The 19,997-nt window shown below is 40.0% G+C and overlaps 1 protein-coding gene across 4 annotated transcripts; it reads right to left on the bottom strand.

Annotated features, from left to right (window-relative positions):
- Positions 1–3,228: 3,228 nt before the first annotated feature.
- Positions 3,229–17,053, bottom strand: LOC143284927 (uncharacterized). 4 transcript variants are annotated; one of them, XM_076592072.1, is made up of 5 exons: positions 16,953–17,053; positions 13,264–13,436; positions 9,413–9,538; positions 8,366–8,594; positions 3,229–7,141 (listed from the first exon to the last, which is right to left on the bottom strand). In XM_076592072.1, the coding sequence occupies exons 2-5, from the start codon at positions 13,385–13,387 to the stop codon at positions 7,015–7,017; spliced, it is 606 nt and encodes a 201-aa protein (XP_076448187.1). In that variant the 5' UTR covers positions 13,388–13,436; positions 16,953–17,053; the 3' UTR covers positions 3,229–7,014. The 4 variants fall into 4 exon arrangements, with proteins under 4 accessions (XP_076448187.1, XP_076448188.1, XP_076448189.1 ...); XM_076592073.1 differs by having other exon boundaries at positions 8,366–8,576; XM_076592074.1 differs by having other exon boundaries at positions 13,312–13,436.
- Positions 17,054–19,997: the final 2,944 nt, after the last annotated feature.

The following is a 19,997-nucleotide window of genomic DNA, read 5'->3' as shown; positions in this document are numbered from 1 at the left end:
AATATTCATTATGATGATGAAAATAGATAACAGAAAGAATTCAGTCGATTCTGCCAATGAAAAAACTGGAGATTTAATTTCTAGCAGTCGCTTTTCAGTATCAGTTGATTCTTCATCCGTTCCAGTGTCAGTCTTTTCAACCAGTTCAATTATTTAATAACACGAATCATGAGAGACAGCGTGAGGTTAGAGAGAGAGAGAGACAGAGCTTGGTTGAACACTTAAGTTTAATCCATGGAAGGCAAAACATCATTTGATGCTCATCCTCTCTACGGCCACTGTCACCGATGAAGCAAAATTTAATACATGATGGTCATTTTATCCCGCGAGAACCCGTCACTATGACTGACGCCCCTAATTACCACTGAGCTGCAACAAACCCAGCCAACTTTCTGCAATGGAGGAATCCGATTTTCCTTCATTTGTTCAGTTTGCTGCGAAGGAGGTTCGTCACAACACCACCTTCAACCTTTAAAAGACTCTTGAGTGAAGGGCTTGGGACTCTACAACAATGAGTCAACGTCAGAAGAGAATTGTTGATAACCCACCCACCGTGCACTCTTTTCTATCATCTCTCTTTCTTTAATATTTTTTTTATCTGTGCATTTCATCAGTCATCTACTACCTTTGGAATTAAACACTGCTGCACTTTGAATTATGTCTCCAAGTTGCATGTACTTTTTAGCCCAAGTTGAACTTGCACATAATACATGCATATTTATATGTATATATACATGTAATAATAGTCATCACAAGCTGAGTTGTCAGTACTTGCACATACTTTTTTTTTTATTACAGATTTCATCATCAGCCCCGAGGTGTACACAGATGTAGGTTTATTGTCTGTCCTTGAACTTTACTGTGTCTGATTAGAACTGTAGCAAATGCAAGCATACATACAGAAGTGAGCCTGATGTGTGTGCTTATTCACGGTCCTCCCTGATTAGCAAGAAATGAAGGCAGAGCACAGCGTACACGTACACCCCATGAAGTGGACTCCCCTTTCAATCAATACCAGTGCCTCATGGTTGTGTCCATCACTGCGTTTTAAGGGGTGATTAGCTCCATGCTCTGAGAACACCTGCTCCCTCTGACAATGATGCTGATGAAAGAGGCTAATGGAGGCAGGGAGCGGGGATGAGGGGGAAGGTGGGAGGGAGATGTGGATACATTGATGGTAAGCCGAGTGGTAGGAGTATCTTTGGTCTCTATAGCTGGCTCTGGGCATCACACAGCTTGCATGTCAAGAACTGATATGGACAATTGATGTACTGTCTCAGTTGTGTTCATGTTATGACAAAGGTCCATTCTGCGATAACACTATGGAATTTGGAGATTTGTTTGTTTTACCCAACCCTCCATAGCATTTTACTGAACAAATATGGAGCAAGTGATAAGCAAAAAGTGTTAAGAATCATGAAGTCAGGGTCAAGACTTTTCAAAATGCTAGAAAAAATATTTAGTGAAACCATATTGTCTTCTCAATATTCTTTTGTCAGTCAGCAGTCAACAATGCCCCCTGAATACAATTTAAGAAAAAAAAGACGCAAAAATGCCATTGTCTTGGTCCTATCAATACTGGTTATTTTTTGAAGTCCACTCAACTCAGTGTGGGCTGATCAATGCAAATTTTATTCAATAATTTTCTTGTCCACGCTTCCATTCCATCTCTTCAATTACAGTTACTAGTTGAGGACTACACAATCTTGGCTTGTTTAATTAACTCCATTTCACACTATCATTTGTGTATGTGTGGCATTTGTCCACTGTGGTGTGTATAGAAACCATCCTTGTTTGGGCTGGCAGTCAGTTTGCATAAAAATTGCAAGCTAATGTTTTGCCCATGACCCGGCAGAGAGAAAGATGTTAGTGGTAATGGACCAGTTTCAGGTATCTTTTCATATCTTTACCAGGAGTGGGTAAATTCAGTATGTGAATAAAATTTAATGACTTTGCCCCAAATTTTTGTTATTTCCAGTTTATGGAAAATAAAATACTGGGTGGTCTTCATGAATTTACTGACAGTCCTAATCAAAGTGCTTCAGAGGGCAGTTGAGGTTGTATGCTTTTTTTTTTTTCCAATGACAGATCTGGTGCAGCTGAAAATGTTGATCATAGCTGTAGGGGTAAAAAACAGAATTAATCACGTTTAGGAAAGATACATATCTTTTTCTGGATTTGACTTGTTTCAAGCTTTCATACGTTTCATTCTTTTTAATAATCAGCTCTAGTTCCTTTTATCCTTTATCTGAAATTGGCTCTGTGAAAATGTCACCAAAAGTCAGGTGAAACAGACCAGACATCTCCCAAACACAAGATCGTTCCTTTTCTGATTGCAATGCTTGGGGTATCAACTTTATGATGGGTAATTATCACATCCCCCCCGCAGATGTAGTGAACGCATTTTGGAAAAGATCCTGTAATACATGTCACTGTTCGGTTAATGATGTGAATATCCAGCCTATGATGTTCACGTGAAAAGGATGCCACTATGGCAAATATAAAACATAAGCCAGCATTTTGTTCCAGCATTTGTGAGGAAAAGTGTGAAACAGTCATTCGGTAGTGTGGAGAATGCAGAAACAGGTTGGCTCATGAGACTGAATCAGGGTAACCAAAGCTACAGTGATGGGCTGGTTAAGAGCATGTGCAATGTTGGTGATCAATGTATGTGACGACAAGCCAATCAATTTGACTCAAAGGTTCAACCTTGACCCCAGAGTAATGAATATCGCTATTGGCCAAACTTCTCAAAGCTTTAACTCTATCTGCATGGAAAGATGACATTAAAAATGTAGACCTCCACACGTATTGTCACATGGATTTGCAAATGGTACAAAGGGTCATCAGTTGATTAATTTATGCTGATCACACTAACCTTGGGAGTCTTCACACCTCAAAACGTTGACTAAAACTTATCTTGGGTGTTGAAGAGCATTTAAGTTTACTGGGAGACCAATCATTGCAGAAGTTTTAAGTGAATAGTACTCCCTATGCAGACATTACTTGGCCTTTTTTTCTTTTCTTCTTTTTTTAAGTCCAGTGTTTTAAAACCCACTCACAAAGACAGGTATTGATGACTTGCAGTTCACAACCACAACAGAAGAAAATGCAAGTCCACAACCACACACACAAAAGAAAACATTCACACACAGCACAACCATGAAAAAAAAAAAAATGAAAAAAAGATCAATCATGCCCAGTCATAAAAAAACAACAGCAGGAGAGTGAATATAACAAAGGTTTTTATTCAGCATATGTACAAACTCCCCTCTCTCCTTGGTCCATACTGTGGTGAGGCAATGGGGCTGAACTGGTCTTGCTCACTTGATGTGCACTCCTTACATCCGACTCAGTTCTTCATGAGTTTGTCTCAGAGAGCATAAATATATGCCAAATATTCTTTTTTTTTTTATAACTGAATCCACTCCAACTAAAAACAAAAACACTGACAAAGAAAAGTAGAAGCAGTGTGAGAGCTGAACAAACATGAAGTGACTGACAAGCAGTATGACAAGACGCAGCAAACAAGAAAATGTTCTGATTGATATCAAAATAACAGTTTTGAGACTGGATGATCATGACAGAAAGAGTGATCGACTGAGAGAACAGCTAAAAAATGTTATAAATTGAAAATCAGCCTTTCATAAGTGATTGACATCAAACATATTGCTCACTTCATTTTCTGCGTTTCTGCCAAATAAGTAACTGTTTTCAAGTCAGACACAAAACCGAAGAACCCACCAGCAGCAAGTGTTGTAGGTTTGTGCCATGAAATAATTGGTTTACTTAATATTCCCAAATTTGAAACATACCAAAAACAGAGAACAATCATTCAACATGGTATTGCTCTGCACAAATTCATGACAAACATTTACTATTAATCTAAAATAACCTGAGAGAAAGACAGAAACAACGTCATTATGCAATGCCATCACACAAGTGATATCTGTAATGAACATCACTGGTTACGTTCCCACATCCTCAGGGTCAAGACTTAAGAAATACCAATTGACACAGAGAAAGGCTGAAGAAAACCACAGATAAAATTTAACCTCCCATTCATCTTTATTGTCATCTCTACCCTAACGTGAAAAATCCAAGCAGCAAATAATCAGCCCTGTGTCGTCAAACTTCCATATAAGGCTTTCTGTTCAAGTACAACACAAGAACAAAACATGCTTAGTTTTGACCTGAAAAACACAAGAAAACAAACCTAAATCTGAACAAGTCTCCACATACACCTTTCCTACATTCTTTTCAAACAGAAAATCTTTTAAAGGAAATTCCTCAGTGAAATAGAACTTGTCCGAAAACCCCCTGAACAGAAGACAATGCGAGGACCCTCCATGAACAAGACAAGGCCAGCAGATGCCACACGACCACAGGAAGGACATGACAGCTGCCTTTGAAAAGATGTCGCCTTCAGAGAGGCATCTCTCCTCACTACTGCTTGCCCAACAAGGCAACAAGCCCGCACCGTGTGCACACAGCCTTCACACAACACAGCTCTACCCTCTATAAAAAAAAAAATGATAATAATATATATTAAAAATTTCTTAAAAAAAAAAAAAAAATTTAAAAGAGAAAGAAATCTGAACTGTATGCTGGGGGTGTAGGGTTGGGTTGGGGGGGTTGACACGAACGACTTGATCAGTCCTTACTTTGATCACAGTCCATACAATTCATGAACTGCTGGCATCAGGACTCACAAAGCCCAAGACACTGAAAGCATACACCCCGAAAGCAACATGACAGGGAGCCCTATATTTGTGTAACTGATACAAAAGGAAGATAATTATTTATGTACACAGTGTGATTCCTAAGTTTAGTGGGTGTCAATGATTCATGAATCTCAAGCTGACAACCCATCAACTGGCATGCTTTCCTTGTAATCAGCTTGTCAACACAGCATGCCACTTGTGGTGCACATCACACCATGACATACTGGGGAAAACAGTACAAGTACTCAGTCCATGCCAATGGCCAGGTTGAATGCCAGACACTGAGGACAGGCTGCAATCACCACAATGAGAAATGGAAGGGGGTGGGAGGGTGGGGACATCATCATAAACCTATACAGTATGTATTGCACCAGTAATCCTCACTCTGTGACTGTTGGCCAAGAGGGTGGGGATATAACTAGGGCAACACTCTCTCCACTATAATCAAATTCCAGCCCAGATAGATGGGACAGCAGTTGCCTCCTCCTCCACTGTTCTGTTGGTCATAGACTCACAAGTACATGCAAACTCTATCCCAGTGGACTGATAGGACTACACGTACAAAGTTCACTGACCAGGGTGGATGACGAAGGACTGTTTCTGATACACTTTAAAACAACTAATAACCACTTCTGCCACAATGTTCACCAGTCACAATCACAGCAAATATCGTTCAATTCTTTGTCTGCCCTATCAAGTACAAGGCTTGTCTCAAAGGCCAGATTTTTTCTCATGCTCAAACATGACACCATAGCCCCTCTCCTGGAGAGAAAAAAAACCTATCACCTCAGCAAAGATATCAACACTTCCCCACACAAAGCAAACACCTCAGTATACACACAGCAACATGATGGCCTCTTCTGCATACTTGAAGTTCATCTAAAGACTTAAAAAAAAAAAAAAAAAAGTGAACAGCAATTTAAAAAATAACATGCCTTCGCACATACATGAAACATTAACTTACTGGATAGATTTACTAATGAAAAATTGATCACAAGAAATGAGAAAATGCTGACATGAAGTGATGAACCCACTACTGATGGACATCAAATGTCAGCATTAAAAGTTTCAGAAACCCCCAAAATCAAACTTTCAAAACATGAACATTCAGAACACTCAAAATGATTGCATGGTTTTCGACAGAAGAAATCAAAGATGCTCAATTAACAGAATTTAACCCTAATTCATAATTACAAAATTTCTAGCTCACTTGCATCATGCTGTTGCCAGCAACATGTTCTTTGACAAACACTCAACACACAAAATAAAAGCACAAACAAAAAAACAGAAACTGGAACAAGTGAAAATTTCCACCCCCACCCCTCAAACGAGCAACACAAACACCAATACCATCCCCATAGTGGATAAACCATCACCTCACCTCACCTCAAACTGACACCAAAAAACACATGAGCAATGAACGTACACCAATCACTACCACGTCTGAATGAAACAGGAGAGAGAAGCGTTTGGGGACAAACTACAGACTTGCTAGCACTGCCAGAAAAATTGGCAAGCTTACTGACAAAAGACAATGAGAGCAACTCGGGCAGATATTGTACATACCACGTGGACACAGCAGAGATGTTACTGTGGACCTCTGGATACAGTCCTGTTTGACTTAGCAATCACCATGCATAATGCTGAACTTCTACATTTTTCAATGTCTGTATGCAAAAGAAAAAGCTGATTTCACTTTTAAATCATCACTACAAGAACACTGCAATATTGCTAGCTTATCTTAAAAAAAAAAAAAAATAAAAAAATTAAAAAAAGACAATCAGAAAAGGAAAAACCACAAACATTTCATTTCCTATATCAAGAAAAAAAACAGAAAAGAAAACGATTTCAAAATATGAATAGTGACAATTAAAAAATGTATACCAATCATTTCAACACAGAAAAAAAAACCTTAACCGCCAACAATAAAACCCCCAAACAAAAACAAAAACAATACAAATGTGGCACAGCCGTACCACACTCCCAAAACCTGTTCCACTAGCAAGGCAGTAGTACCCTTAAACTCCAAACATCATTGCAACAAGCAAATTCAATGCAACACCACACAGTGTCTCCAAAGTGAAGAAAAACAAACAAACAAAAAAACACACACACAAACATTACAAGACAAAGATTAGGATGGCTTGGGTGACGGGAGGGGGTGGGGGGCTGTTTCAAAGAAAAATGAGACCTGGCAGAGCAAGGACAAACCAAGGACCCTGCTGCCACAGTCTCTGTGCCCTCCAGAGATGGGACCCAGGGCACGCGGGGTGGGTAGGGAACCCGGTTTTCAGGACACGGCCACCTGCTCCTGGGTGCAGTCGCGGGCTATGTGGCCCATCTCCTTGCAGTTGTAGCACTGCGTCTTCTTGTCCCCCTCGGGGCAGTCCCGGGCCAGGTGGTCACGCTCACCACACCTGTCATACAGACAAGACAAACAACTGTCAACCACACAGGTAAGTCAAGCCATTGTCACAGCCATATGAGTCCACTGTCAAAGCCACACAGTTGAGTCAAAACACTGTCACAGCCACAGATGAGTCAAGCCACTGTCACAGCCACACAGGTGAGTCAAACCACTGTCACACAGGTGAGTCAAACCATTGTCACTGCCACACAGGTGAGTCAAACCACTGTCACACAGGTGAGTCAAACCATTGTCACTGCCACACAGGTGAGTCAAACCACTGTCACACAGGTGAGTCAAACCATTGTCACTGCCACACAGGTGAGTCAAACGACTGTCACAGCCACACAGGGGAGTCAAACCACTGTCACAGCCACACAGGTGAGTCAAACCACTGTCACACAGGTGAGTCAAACCATTGTCACTGCCACACAGGTGAGTCAAACGACTGTCACAGCCACACAGGGGAGTCAAATAATTGTCAGAGCCACACTGGTCGGTTAAACACAGCCTCACAGGTGAGTCAAACCACTGTCAGAGCCACACAGGTCAGTCATGCTCCCCACACCTGTCACAGGTACACACACGTCAGTTTCTTTCTTTCTGCATTCCTGAATTATGTATCTTTAATGTATGTATTGATCTCCTGCAAGTGTATACAATGGGGATTAATGCATAGCAGAACTGCACATGCTGATCCGGGTGTTTGAAAAAATCTCCACCGTTAACCCGTCAAGTCTCAATGCCAGACTGAACCCAGGACTCTCAGGTTTTGTCTGACACTCTAACCACTTGAATACTGCAATGGTCACAAAGATTAATTATTGCATCGTTTTGCTCAGGCTAGAAATGAAGGAAAGTAATCAAGTACCAACAATACAGAATCAAAAATGCATCTAAAATATAACATATATATATATAAAAAATAATAAGTACCCCCCCCCCCCCCCCCCCCCCAGCAAAACCACTTTCACACTGAACAAGCAAACTAAACTGTGACTGCAAACAGGTCTGCATGTCCCAATGTGGACGTTGCGTATTCTGTGAGTGCACGATTTTGATTTCCTAATAAATGTCTTTGCAACAATTGATCATTCAGAAACAAATGTCCCCGTAACACAACATCACACATAACAAGAACCAACAGAAACAAGGAGACAAATTCCACACACAACAACACACACACACATAAAACAAGAACCAACATAAACAAGGGAGACAAACCCCAGCTAACCTGTAGCACGAGCGGTTGCTCTCCATGCAGGCTCGGGACAGGTGCCCCACACCGCCACAGTTGTAGCACTTGCGGTCATCCGAGCGCTGGTCCATCTCGGGGCAGTCCCTGGCCAGGTGGCCCGTGTCCCCGCAGCGGAAGCAGGGGCGGCAGCTCACCTCGGGGCAGTCACGCTGGACGTGGCCAGTCATGTTGCAGTTGTAGCAGGCACCTGTCGAACCGTACCCCCCTTCCACAATCCAGTCTTCAGTCACAGAACTCGTGTTTCGGTCTAGTTACTACATTACATCGATAATTACAGCTTAAAATAAAATGATAAGAACTGTGCCACTATGCAAATCTGCCCTCAAATCTGATTTCAGGCAAGTCTGGAGAATCTCAAGCTTTTCCTTTCACAAAAAAAAAAAAAAAAAAAAAAAAAGGTAACCAATCTCAAAACTTTTAAATCAATGTACCCACTCTGCATGGAAAGGCAATATCAAAGTTTTAAGTATCAACTCAAGTCATCCTGTGACAGTCACATTTTGATCTTCCCTGTTTCCTTTTTAAAAATGTTTTGCTCCCTCTGATAAACACAGGTCTGATTATGTAACACCAAATGCTGAATATTCACTGCTCTAAATAAACATACTGAAATTACATGCAGTAGTGACACAGGGTGATTCAGTCATAGTCTGTTATATCATACCCGAAACTCTTCGAACATTTTCTCCAACAGAGTTTATGTTTTAACAATATGAATGGAAAAATTTCTCGAACACAAGGGACAAAACAGGTAACCTTCTTAACACCAAAACATATCCATAGATTCACACACAATGACTTCACTAATACAAATACAGCCAATGAACAAGGATGAAAGGAATTTTGTTTCATGTCCTGTCAAACATACTGGCAACTGAAGATAACTAGTTTAAAAGTATTAATTTTCACATATGACTATCATCTTTCAAAAAAATCAAATGAATAAAAATAAAAGAAAGGAGAGGATAGGATAGGCATGATATACATGGATGTATGCAGACACTGTCACCTACAGACACTCACCTGAGCTAATCTCCTTGTCGCACTCCTTGGCGATGTGCCCAAGCTGATTGCACTTGTAGCAGCGATCCACCTCCATCTTGCACTCCCGGGCAAAGTGTCCCATGCGGTTACACTTGTAACATTTCTCTGCAACCAGGACAGACACAACACAAAATTAATGCACAGCCAAGCCACAAACAACATTGCTTAAAATATAAAATTTTAAAAATCTGAAAAGTAAGTAGTGTACAGGGGCATACTCCCAAAGAGAAAGTCTTTCCAAAGTATGATAATCTGTGTGATATATAGAGCTATATCCTGAGGTTATTTTCAGGTTTAAAAGACTGCTCATATACTAAATAATTTGCACTAAGAATGACACAACATAACTGTTGATAGGCGCAATGGACGCTACAATCTCTTGGTACTGTGGCTGGTATAGAATAAGTACATTAAAAAAAAATTATAGCTTGCTATTATCATAGAGATGTACACACTTTGGGGGCTTGGGGGGTGGGGAAAGGAGTCCCCCACAAACACTTCTTATTATTGATCGAAATTCTTATCAGCAGTGGACAATGCCCACACCGAAGTACAGAAGTAGTCTGCTGCCCATAACACAGATAGGAAAACTAGAGGTTGAGTAAGGAAGAGGAACCATTGGTAGTTTTGTTTGTTTAAAAAAAAAAGAAAAAGAAAAAAGAAAAAAAAAGGAGAAAAAAAAAAAAAAAGAAAAAGAAAAGTGAATTGTGAGGTGTGCAAATCAGAAAGATCAGCCCACTGAAACACATACATTGATACAAGATGATTTTTTTTTCCTGTCTGTATACATGCATGTAATCTATCAACCAGGAATCGTAACATTTAAGCCAGTGTTGAAACATCTATTCAAGTTCTTTACTTATCTGTTTCTCACTATGTGCTTCTGTGCATACATAGACAACCTCTGTAGCTCCAGACATGAATGGACATATTCATCTGTACAAGCATAAATACCCCTCTACCTCCAGAAATGTACATACTGAGTATGTGTGTTTATCAGTAGGAACACATGTTCATGACCTTCTGATGGATATATTTAATTCACCTGTACAAGCGTGAATACCCCTCTGCCACAGGAAATGTGTAAACTGAGTATGTCACAAGTGTGTATCAATAGGAGCACATGTTCATTCAATTCTCATTTTTCAGCAATATTCCTGTTAAAGTTACAGTCTCTTTAAAACTTAAAAAAATCTGTACCAACCCTGATCCTGTTCCTCATTCACAGGTCTGTTTTGCTACACCATGATACAACTGGCTCTATATTCCACAACACTCAACAGAGTTCTACTCTCTCACATGGAAACACTTGACAACAACAACATTTATCAACATCAACAGAAAGCAGACTCTTTCCAAAAAGTGGTCCAAGGGCCTCTGATCAGTTAAAACTTGTGGGTGTTCCAAGGACTCTTCCAACATAATTCATGGGGGAAGGCGGCAGAATGGTTGATGCTCATCTGCTGATACAGAGTCTACAAGGGTCTAGGTTTGAATCCTGCTCTCGCACTTCCTCCGAAGTTTGACTGGAAAATCAAACTGAGCATCTAGTCATTTGTATGAGACAATAGAGGTCCCGAGTGCTGAATGCACTTGGCACACTAAATAAGAACCCATGGACACGATAACGGCAAAATTCTGAAGAAGAAATCCACTGATAGATACACAAATATATACATGTATGCGCTCAAGGCCAGACTAAGCATGTTGGGCTAAGCTGGTCAGGAATCTGCAAAGCAGATGTGGTGTAGCATATATGGAGTTTTAATCTACCCCAATTCCTGGGGCATCTGACAAGTTAAAAATATTGGGTGTCTCAAGACACTTCTATCATCATTTTGGGGGGTTCCAAAACTACTTTCAGTGGGTCATTCTTAAGGCTGCACATCTATTCATACAGTGTTGCTGCACACACACACAGGCAGGCACACCTTCCAGTCATTATCATACTTTCTGGGTCAGAAAGTGGCCATAGGAAACAACTCTTCTTTGAAGCAGACAAACCCAGCTTCAGATTGAAGCTCTAATACACAAGTTTCTATTTGTCGCAGAAATTTCTATGATGTCCCAGGGATCCAATTAATGAACATGCAGCTCGTCCTTTCTATTTTCAAAGCCCGAAGAACGCATATATGATTCAAGTATTATCAGAAGCCCTGTGGTCCTTTCAACACATGAGAACACAGTACTCACCCTTCGGTCTTGTGTCGCAAACGCCATGTTCTTCCAGCAAAACATCATCATCATCACTATGCATGCACAACAAGATCAAAACAATGGCATAATGAAAAGCAGAACAGAAAATGAGACAGGCATCAATGCACGCTCCACACTGTTGGAATAGGGGTGGGGGTGAGGGGAGGGAGGGGAAGCAAAACCAAATTAGGATATTCAGCCCTGTAGCTACTGAACATTAACACAAAACCAATCAGAACAACGAACCAAAGAAGCTACTATGTAACTGCCTATAAAAACAGACATTGACAGAACAAACCACTCTTCTCACAGGTAGCACCTTTAAGTAATGGTTGGATATGGATTATACACTAGCAGTACAATAACCAGCTTCCAGCAGACACTCAAAGTTTGTGTTCAAAGGGTTTTTAAACTCATCATTTATCTGGTTTCACACACTATGTCAGTGTATGTATCATACTCTGGATTTACTCTTTCATTGCTGCAGACATTCTTTTGTGTTTCTTAACTTCAATAATTTTTAATTTTTATTTTTTAATGTTAACTTCAAAACAAAAACAAAAATTTTTTCTCCTCCTCCTCCTAGCCCATATAACCCCTTTTTACCTGGTCCACATCACATTAACTGCTTACTCTTGATGATAATCACAGTCAATATTAGTTTCTCTCATGATACAATGTTATTCTCCCACAGAAGTTTTTAAAAGGACTTTAATTTAAAGGTAAGCAAATTCTGTCATCAAATTCCCCCTTCTCATATGCTGCTTTCAGATGACTACATAAATCTTGAATCAACAAGTGTTAAATTTAACTCGAAAACCACCATGCTTGTCAACCTGTTCATTACTTCCATTCAACTTCATCCATCTATGTTGCCCCTCAAGTACTACTAGTACACACCAGGAATATATTATGGGTGTCATATTTTTGTTGCTCAAACATAAAAGCCAGCCAGAAACTAAGAAATGTTCACTGATCCAGTTGTTTTTTTTCACCCCATGAATGTACAATACACTAGCAAGTTTCTTTCTTCAAACTCTCCAAATACATGTATCAGAAAAGCAGCCTTTCCATGGAAATAACAGGAAAGAAAATGCCTTCCCTGATAAGTGTGATTCCAACAACATTTACCATCCACACAGCAATTTAGGAAAGACACAGAAAGTGTGCTTAGGAAATACAATGAAAGTGTGCATTTGATCTTGTCCATGCAGTGTTTATCTATAAAGAAAAATCTGCACCTTAAGTTCTGTAACATAATAATACACACAAAAGAAAAATCTGCACCTTAAGTTCTGTAACATAATAATACACACAAAAAATATCTACACAATGAGTGAATGACACACTACAAGACCTGCTGACACTTCATGTCTGCCAAAATGCAAGAGTTCCCTGACTGAAAAACCAGAGAAATATAAAATTTTAAACCTTTTTCCTTCTTTTTTCTTTAAATACTTAAACCCAACATGGTCTAGTAATACCCATTCACTATCAAAAATATCAACTCAGAACACAGAAGCAACAACATGACATATACTACAGCCGAAATAAGCCACACGACAAAACCACACTGGGAGCGAGGGGGTGGGCGGGACAGGGTGAGGTGGAGGGTGCAAACATGCCTGTCTCACCTCCGCCGCGCGACCTGAAGTCGCGATCTCCGCGGCCACTTCTCTCACCTCCAGAGCCTCGGGAACGGCACTCGCGAGCAAAATGGCCAGGCTTGCCGCACTTGTAGCAACTGTCAGAACTCATGGTGAGTCAAAGGGTCTATAGCTGGGTCAATCAGAAATCAACACCACCTCTGAAACACAGACAACTATCATCATGCATGAGTTATTCACGACAACTTTATTACAAATTACAATCTGATGATCACTATCAAAGTATTCCAATTACTGTTAGCTTTTTTCCTCATCAGACCTGTGAAATAGATTATAGAGTTTCTACAACCTAAAAGATATTTATTTTAATGTTTTAGACAAGATTTTCTTAAGTCCATGATATATGTGTGTAAATTAAAATTAAATATTCATTAAAGTTCAGGACAGCAAAAGCACAAATGTATGCCATCAGAAAAGCAAATTATCCCTTTCAGTTTCATAAATTCTAATCACTCTAAATTTTATCTTGAAGGTTCACATAGCCTTGATTGCTAACTGTAATAAAACGAGGTCAATGTGGCACGACTCTGAAGTGTGATTAGCTGGGGTGTTTTATTTTTAAGTGCTGTAATTTCTTTTGCTGCAATAGGTAGAAGTCAAAATAATGAATGGTAACTGACATCCTCTGATCCTGACATATATAAACTTGTTCCATCTTTTTTCAATGAGGTGACAGCCCTTCGATAAGAATACTTGCCAGTAGCACAGAAGGATTTAAGAATCCATGCTCTGTCAACAGACAGGTCATCTTCCTGTGACACTGGATGAAATCAGAAAATTTCAGGCTATCCTCATCAACATGAGGATAGTAAAGAAACCGAAGATAATGGACTACTGGTGTACTAATCCAGTTATGAAGACTGGATTCGCCTCCAAGCCTGCTGAAACGGGACAGGTTCAGAGCCATCCTGTTGTTCTTCCACCTGAATGACAACTCTACATTCCTGGAGCGAAACCATCCTGACCATGATCCACTCCACAAGCTGAGACCATTGACTGACCACCTTGTGCATGTAAGTTATTTTCTTTTTTGTGTGTTTGTTTTGAATGTGTGAGTGTGAGTGTGTGTGTGTGTGTGTGTGTGTGTATTATATTATTTATTCTTCCCCACTTGTTAAATATTATCAGTTCAAATGATAGCAAATGTTAGTAGATAGTGGTAGTATTAGCTGAAGTAGTAGTGATGGTTTGCTGTATCATACATATTGTGATTGTCCACAATAGTAAAAACTGTTTGCATGTTTCAGCTCTTCAAGACTGTGTACGTCCCGGAGCAGAATATTTGCATCAATGAGGCCCTTTGCCTCTGGAGATGCCGGTCATTTTTCCGGGTCTACATTCTACATGAAGTCAAGCCGGTGAAGTGGGGCATCAAGCTATATGAGCTGTGTGAGAGCTCCTTAGAGTATGTGTGGAACCTTAAGGTGTACTGCCACAAGCCGGGTCTCAGCAACCGCCCCCACGATGTTGTCTTCAGGCTCCTGGACCAACTGCAAGACTGTAGCTATGTCCTTTATGTGGACAATTACTACTGCTCACCCACCTTGGCCCACAGTCTCACTGCTGTCAACACTGGATGTGTAGGCACTGTGTGGGCTAACCGGGTGGGCATGCCGAAGGATTTGGTGACTGGAGCCTTCGCCCACGGCCAGATGGACTACAGGAGACTGAACCAGGTGATGGTCATTAGGTGGAAGGACAAGAGGGATGTGCATATTATAACTCAGCAGCACATCCCTGAACTGACCACAGTGTCAGAACACAAGAAAAAGCCCACAGCTGCTGTTGACTACATTGGCAATATGGCTGGTGTTGACCGCAGTGACCAGATGGTATTTTACATGCCAATGCACCGGAAGACCATCAAATGGCGGAAGAAGCTGGCCTTCCACTTTTTGACCCTCGCCATGATCCAGTCTTACTGCCTGTGCAACAAGCTGCAGAGGAGTCTGGGGGAAAAACAGCTGACACTGGAAGCATTTGTTATTTCTGTGTGCTATGACCTCGCCAGTCATCCAGTTGAGGATGAGGAGGAGCTGAATGGTGTTGCTGCCCCGGTCAACCAGGAAGTCAACCGCCTCAACTGCAAGCACCAACACTTCATGGAAAACACAGGCTACAGGCACTGTGTTGTGTGTTATGCCATGGACAAGGCAAGAGGAGCCACCAGAGAGCACTTGAAGAACAGGGTGCAGCGCACCAAATTTCAATGTCAACAGTGCCAGAAAGCCCTATGTGCTGTGCCCTGTTTTGAAATCTACCACACCAAACAAGACTTCAGCAAGTAACAGTGTCACTGAAGTGTCTACAGTGTGTGCATTGTGTAAAAAAAAAAAAAAAAAAAAAAAAAAAAAAAAAAGTGTATGTGTGGTGTCTTTTCCTATGAGTGTACAGTCTCAGTCTGGCAAATGTTTTTCAAGACTGCAAGCAGCAATCAGTTTTGTTATTTTTTTCCAACATATTCTAACCAGATCTCTTTTTTTTAATGCAGCATACATAAACAGTATCATAAGCACATCAAACCAAGAGTACAGGAGTGACTGAACCAGAGCATGAAGAAGTGGATTACCTGTGTTCAAAATTTTTTTTGTTTTCCTGCCAATGTGTATCATATTGGATTACCTATATCATCAAAACCATGTGGCTCCTTCACTTAAGGTAAGCATTTCTAGTAAATTCATTGTTATATCTGTCCACTGGTATGTGTTTTGTGTTTGTAGAGTGAGTGGTTGATTTTTTGTGTTTTAAAAATTGCTTGAGATAGTGCGATTTGAGGGGGAAACCCGGTCATTTTGACTGTGACTTGATTAAGCATAGTCCATCCCATTCCAAGAGATCAGCAACTAACAATTGTAACATTCATCATCATCATGGCAGTCGCAATTTGAACTGGAAAATTACACATCAAGATTTTCTCTGATATTTGACAGATTTTGAAAATTTTAACTTTTAAATCTAACAACTTATGGTACTGTAACCGCCACAAGGTATCTAATTTCGACTTCTATTTCCCACGAATGAATTCCTTGTGGTCTCCATACACACCCCTGACCCACGTGGTTTCACATGTTCGCGACAACGAGGCTGTATTATGCACTGAAATGGCTTCGAAATCCGTTTGCTGAATTAAACAGGATAAACGTTTCCGTTTTTGAAATATACATTACGCTCGCTTTACAAATGTACTTATCAAATTCCCTAATAATATACAATCAGCAATGAACAATCTATCAATCTTTTCGTTTCCAACGAAACGGTGACCTTGTCTGGCTTCGTGACCCAGCTCTGAACACGTTCGCGCGCCAAGAGACCACAAAAATATGGTGTGATAATTCAACCACAAACTTAACATTCCAGAACCATTTCACACGAAAAATGAAATTCTAAATACGTATAACAAAATATTTTAAATCAACAGATTTAGAAACGTTATGACCAAATTCACACAGTATTTCCGAATTCAGCAACGCGCGATGATTCAATGGCGCAAGTATGAGACTGCCATGTGACCGACGGGTTAAAACCCAGACGCAGTTCCACCAAGACACCTTGCGCCAACAGCCCCTCAGTTTGTAACATAACCATTCTTCAAGATCAAACAACCTTATAAATTACGTTACGATTGTCTATCACACAAATGAATCAAACTTTCTCACCCTCGTACGCTCCCGGAATCAAAGAACACGCCTGATCCAGCTCGCAAATCGTTGTCGTTTTGCACACGGCCCTCGCTTGTTCTTATTACCTTGACCGAGAATTGCACACGGCACCTCAAAATCCCGAAAGTGCACACAGAGACAATGTGACACAAAAATGAAAGAGTTAATGAAAAACGTTGTGCACTTTCATCGTTGATTTACAGTGTGGAATAAAGGGCAGTGATGTAAGAGATGGTCAGAAACAAAAAAAACAACAAAAAACAAAAAAAAAATTTTTCAATCCTCACAACAGCGCAATCCTCAGCAACCTCCCCAAACTACAACAGAATCATCAATACAATAATGTTGGTTGTATAAAGGAAGAAGAAGAAGAAGAAGAAACTATGTTGTTCATCTGCGTGAACTGACTATTTGCTTTTATTTTAACCAGAATTTCACGCTGTTTTTTGTGTGACTGGAAAAAATCTTCATTTTGAGCAATACAATTCAAAACACGTTACAAACTCTGTGTGTGTGTGTGTGTGTGTGTGTGCGTGTGTACGTGTGTGTATTTTTTATATTATAATTTTGTTTTTAATGTACGCTTATAGTTGACTTCAAGTTTTTGCGCCTTATACATATTATTAGTTGTGGTAGTAGTTATTTTTTTATGCATTGATCTATTATTTATTCACCCCTTATTTGTTATTATTTTCATCTTTTTATTTTTATTTTATTTTATTTTATTTTTTCGTTTTTTCTCAAGGCCTGACTAAGCGCCTTGGTTACGCTACCGGTCAGGCATCTGCTTGGCAGATGTAGTGTAGTGTATATGGATTTGTCCGAACGCAGTGACACCTCCTTGAGCTACTGAAACTGAAATTGAGACGTGTGTGTGTGTCAGTGTGGCCACGACAGGGACAACTCTTATTTTTGGCATAATTATGTTGCAGCAGAAAAGGAATTTCTATCTTCAACAAAAAAAACAACATCTTTTTTCAGGAAAGGAAAATAGATACCACAAATACATATGTAATCTTAAATCTGGACACCACTGTTGATTGTTGTATTTGGTTTTGGTGTTGTGCAGTTGTTGTTGTTTTGTTTTGTTGTTGCTTGTTTATTTGTGTGTTAGTGTGTGTGTGTGTGTGTGTGTGTGTGTGTGTGCATGTGCATGTGTGTGTGTGTGCCGGTATATAAATATTACTGGTATATATATATATGTCTGTGTGTGTGTGTGTGTGTCTATGTGTTCATGTGTGTGTGTGTCTGTGTGTGTGTGCTTTGTTTTTCCTATCTCAGTGTAATTTATTCTCCATCAGTAGTTTAAACTAACTATGGGCATTTACAGACTCTGTGTGTGTGTGTGTGTGTGTGTGTGTGTGAGTGTGTGTGTGTTCGTGTGTGTGTGTGTGTATGTGTCATTGTGAACCATGACGTTATAGACCACAGCAAGGGCAATGATTCTTATCTTAGGTGTATGTCAGTTGCAGTAGAAAAGGACTTTCTATCCTCAACAAAAAAAACCCCAACTTTTATAGTTTCAGAAAATAAAAATAGAGATCACAAATACATGTATGTGATCTTAAATCTGGCCACCATTATTGTTTTATTTGGTTATGTTGTTGTTTTTGTTTAGTTTTCAAGTTGTTGTTGTTCAAGTTGTGTACTAGTACGTGTGCATGAGTATGTCAGCACGGTGTGTGTGTATGTGTGTGACCGTTTTCAATGTGGTTTGTGTTGATGTGTATCAGACACAGGAATTCCCAGGAGTGCACAATCACATAAATCTGATCATGGCCACTGATAGTGGATCGCGTGGCTGATACTAGTAGATGGTACTAGACAGACAGACAGACAGACAGGGAGAGAGATAGGTAGGTAGCTTGATAGATCAGGCCCTATATGCTGAAGGTAGACAGATTTTTTGGATGTTTTTATTTTCTTCTGGAAATGAGAATGTGTACAAGTCTCTTGTGTTTTTTATGCGTGTGCATGTGCCTGTGTACGACGGTCCATCTGTGTCTCTTGTGTGCGTACATCAGATGGCGCAGGTGGCGGTGTGTGCACGCTTGTGTGTGTGTGTGTGTGCGCACGCGCGCGTTTGCGTGTGTATGCGCGTATGCCGTGTATAATTATGCGTGTTGGATGTAGTGTATACTGGCATCTTCCTTTGGTTTTTTTGTTTTTTTTAATAGATTCAGCAGATGTTGTGTAGCATTCATTATGGATCTGTCCATGCCCCACTGAAACTGAAAATGCATGCAAATCAATGTCTGATTCAAGATATGTAAAGACTTCTTTTTCGCTGTTTATTATTATTATTTTCTTTACAGCAGATGTGGTAGAGCACAATGAATCTGTCCACACGCTCTGAAAATTCTTTGAATCTGAAACTGAACTAAGACTACTGTGCCAGAGAAAGAATTTAGAAATTGACTGCAAACTGCTCCAACTCTGATCGTTCTTTTACTGGGAAATGTTCATGGCATATTTGTCAGAAGGTTGCGCAGAATAAAAAAACAAAACAAAAACATAAGTGTGAAAAGATACTGTTCTGTTGTGCCATTAAAGACAGTACTGTTTGTCAGGTGAGACTGTGCTGGACACAGGAGTTCCACAGGGGTATGTCTGTCCACCATGCATTTTTTGGTGGAATGATAGACTGTTTTGCCGATTGGTTGTATTCAGTGTTATAGGTTTTGCATTTCATACATTTGGCTCAGAGCCATACATGCATTTGATATCTTGCATGTCTATACAATGCATGTGAAAGATGTGAGCGAAAGTACTTTGATTTGTCTCTGCACAAGATTCGGTGCCATATAAATACCATGATGTATTATTCATTTATTAGTATTATTTGCACACTAACCATGGCATACATAATGGGAGAGTTTGATTTTCCAGTCAAACTTGAAAGAAAGGGTGGTACTGGGATTATAACTCAGACCTACATGGAATTAACTGTATTGGGAGATAAACATCTTAACTACTCTACCACTTTTCTGGAGCAGAGAAATCGAAAGTAGCTGTGGCTAGTGACCTCCCTTAGTAAATTAT

This window comes from Babylonia areolata, chromosome 8, assembly GCF_041734735.1.
Source record: "Babylonia areolata isolate BAREFJ2019XMU chromosome 8, ASM4173473v1, whole genome shotgun sequence".
NCBI lineage: Eukaryota > Metazoa > Mollusca > Gastropoda > Neogastropoda > Buccinidae > Babylonia > Babylonia areolata.
The sequence above is the reverse complement of the archived record's forward strand: the minus strand, read 5'-3'. Positions and strand labels throughout refer to the sequence as shown.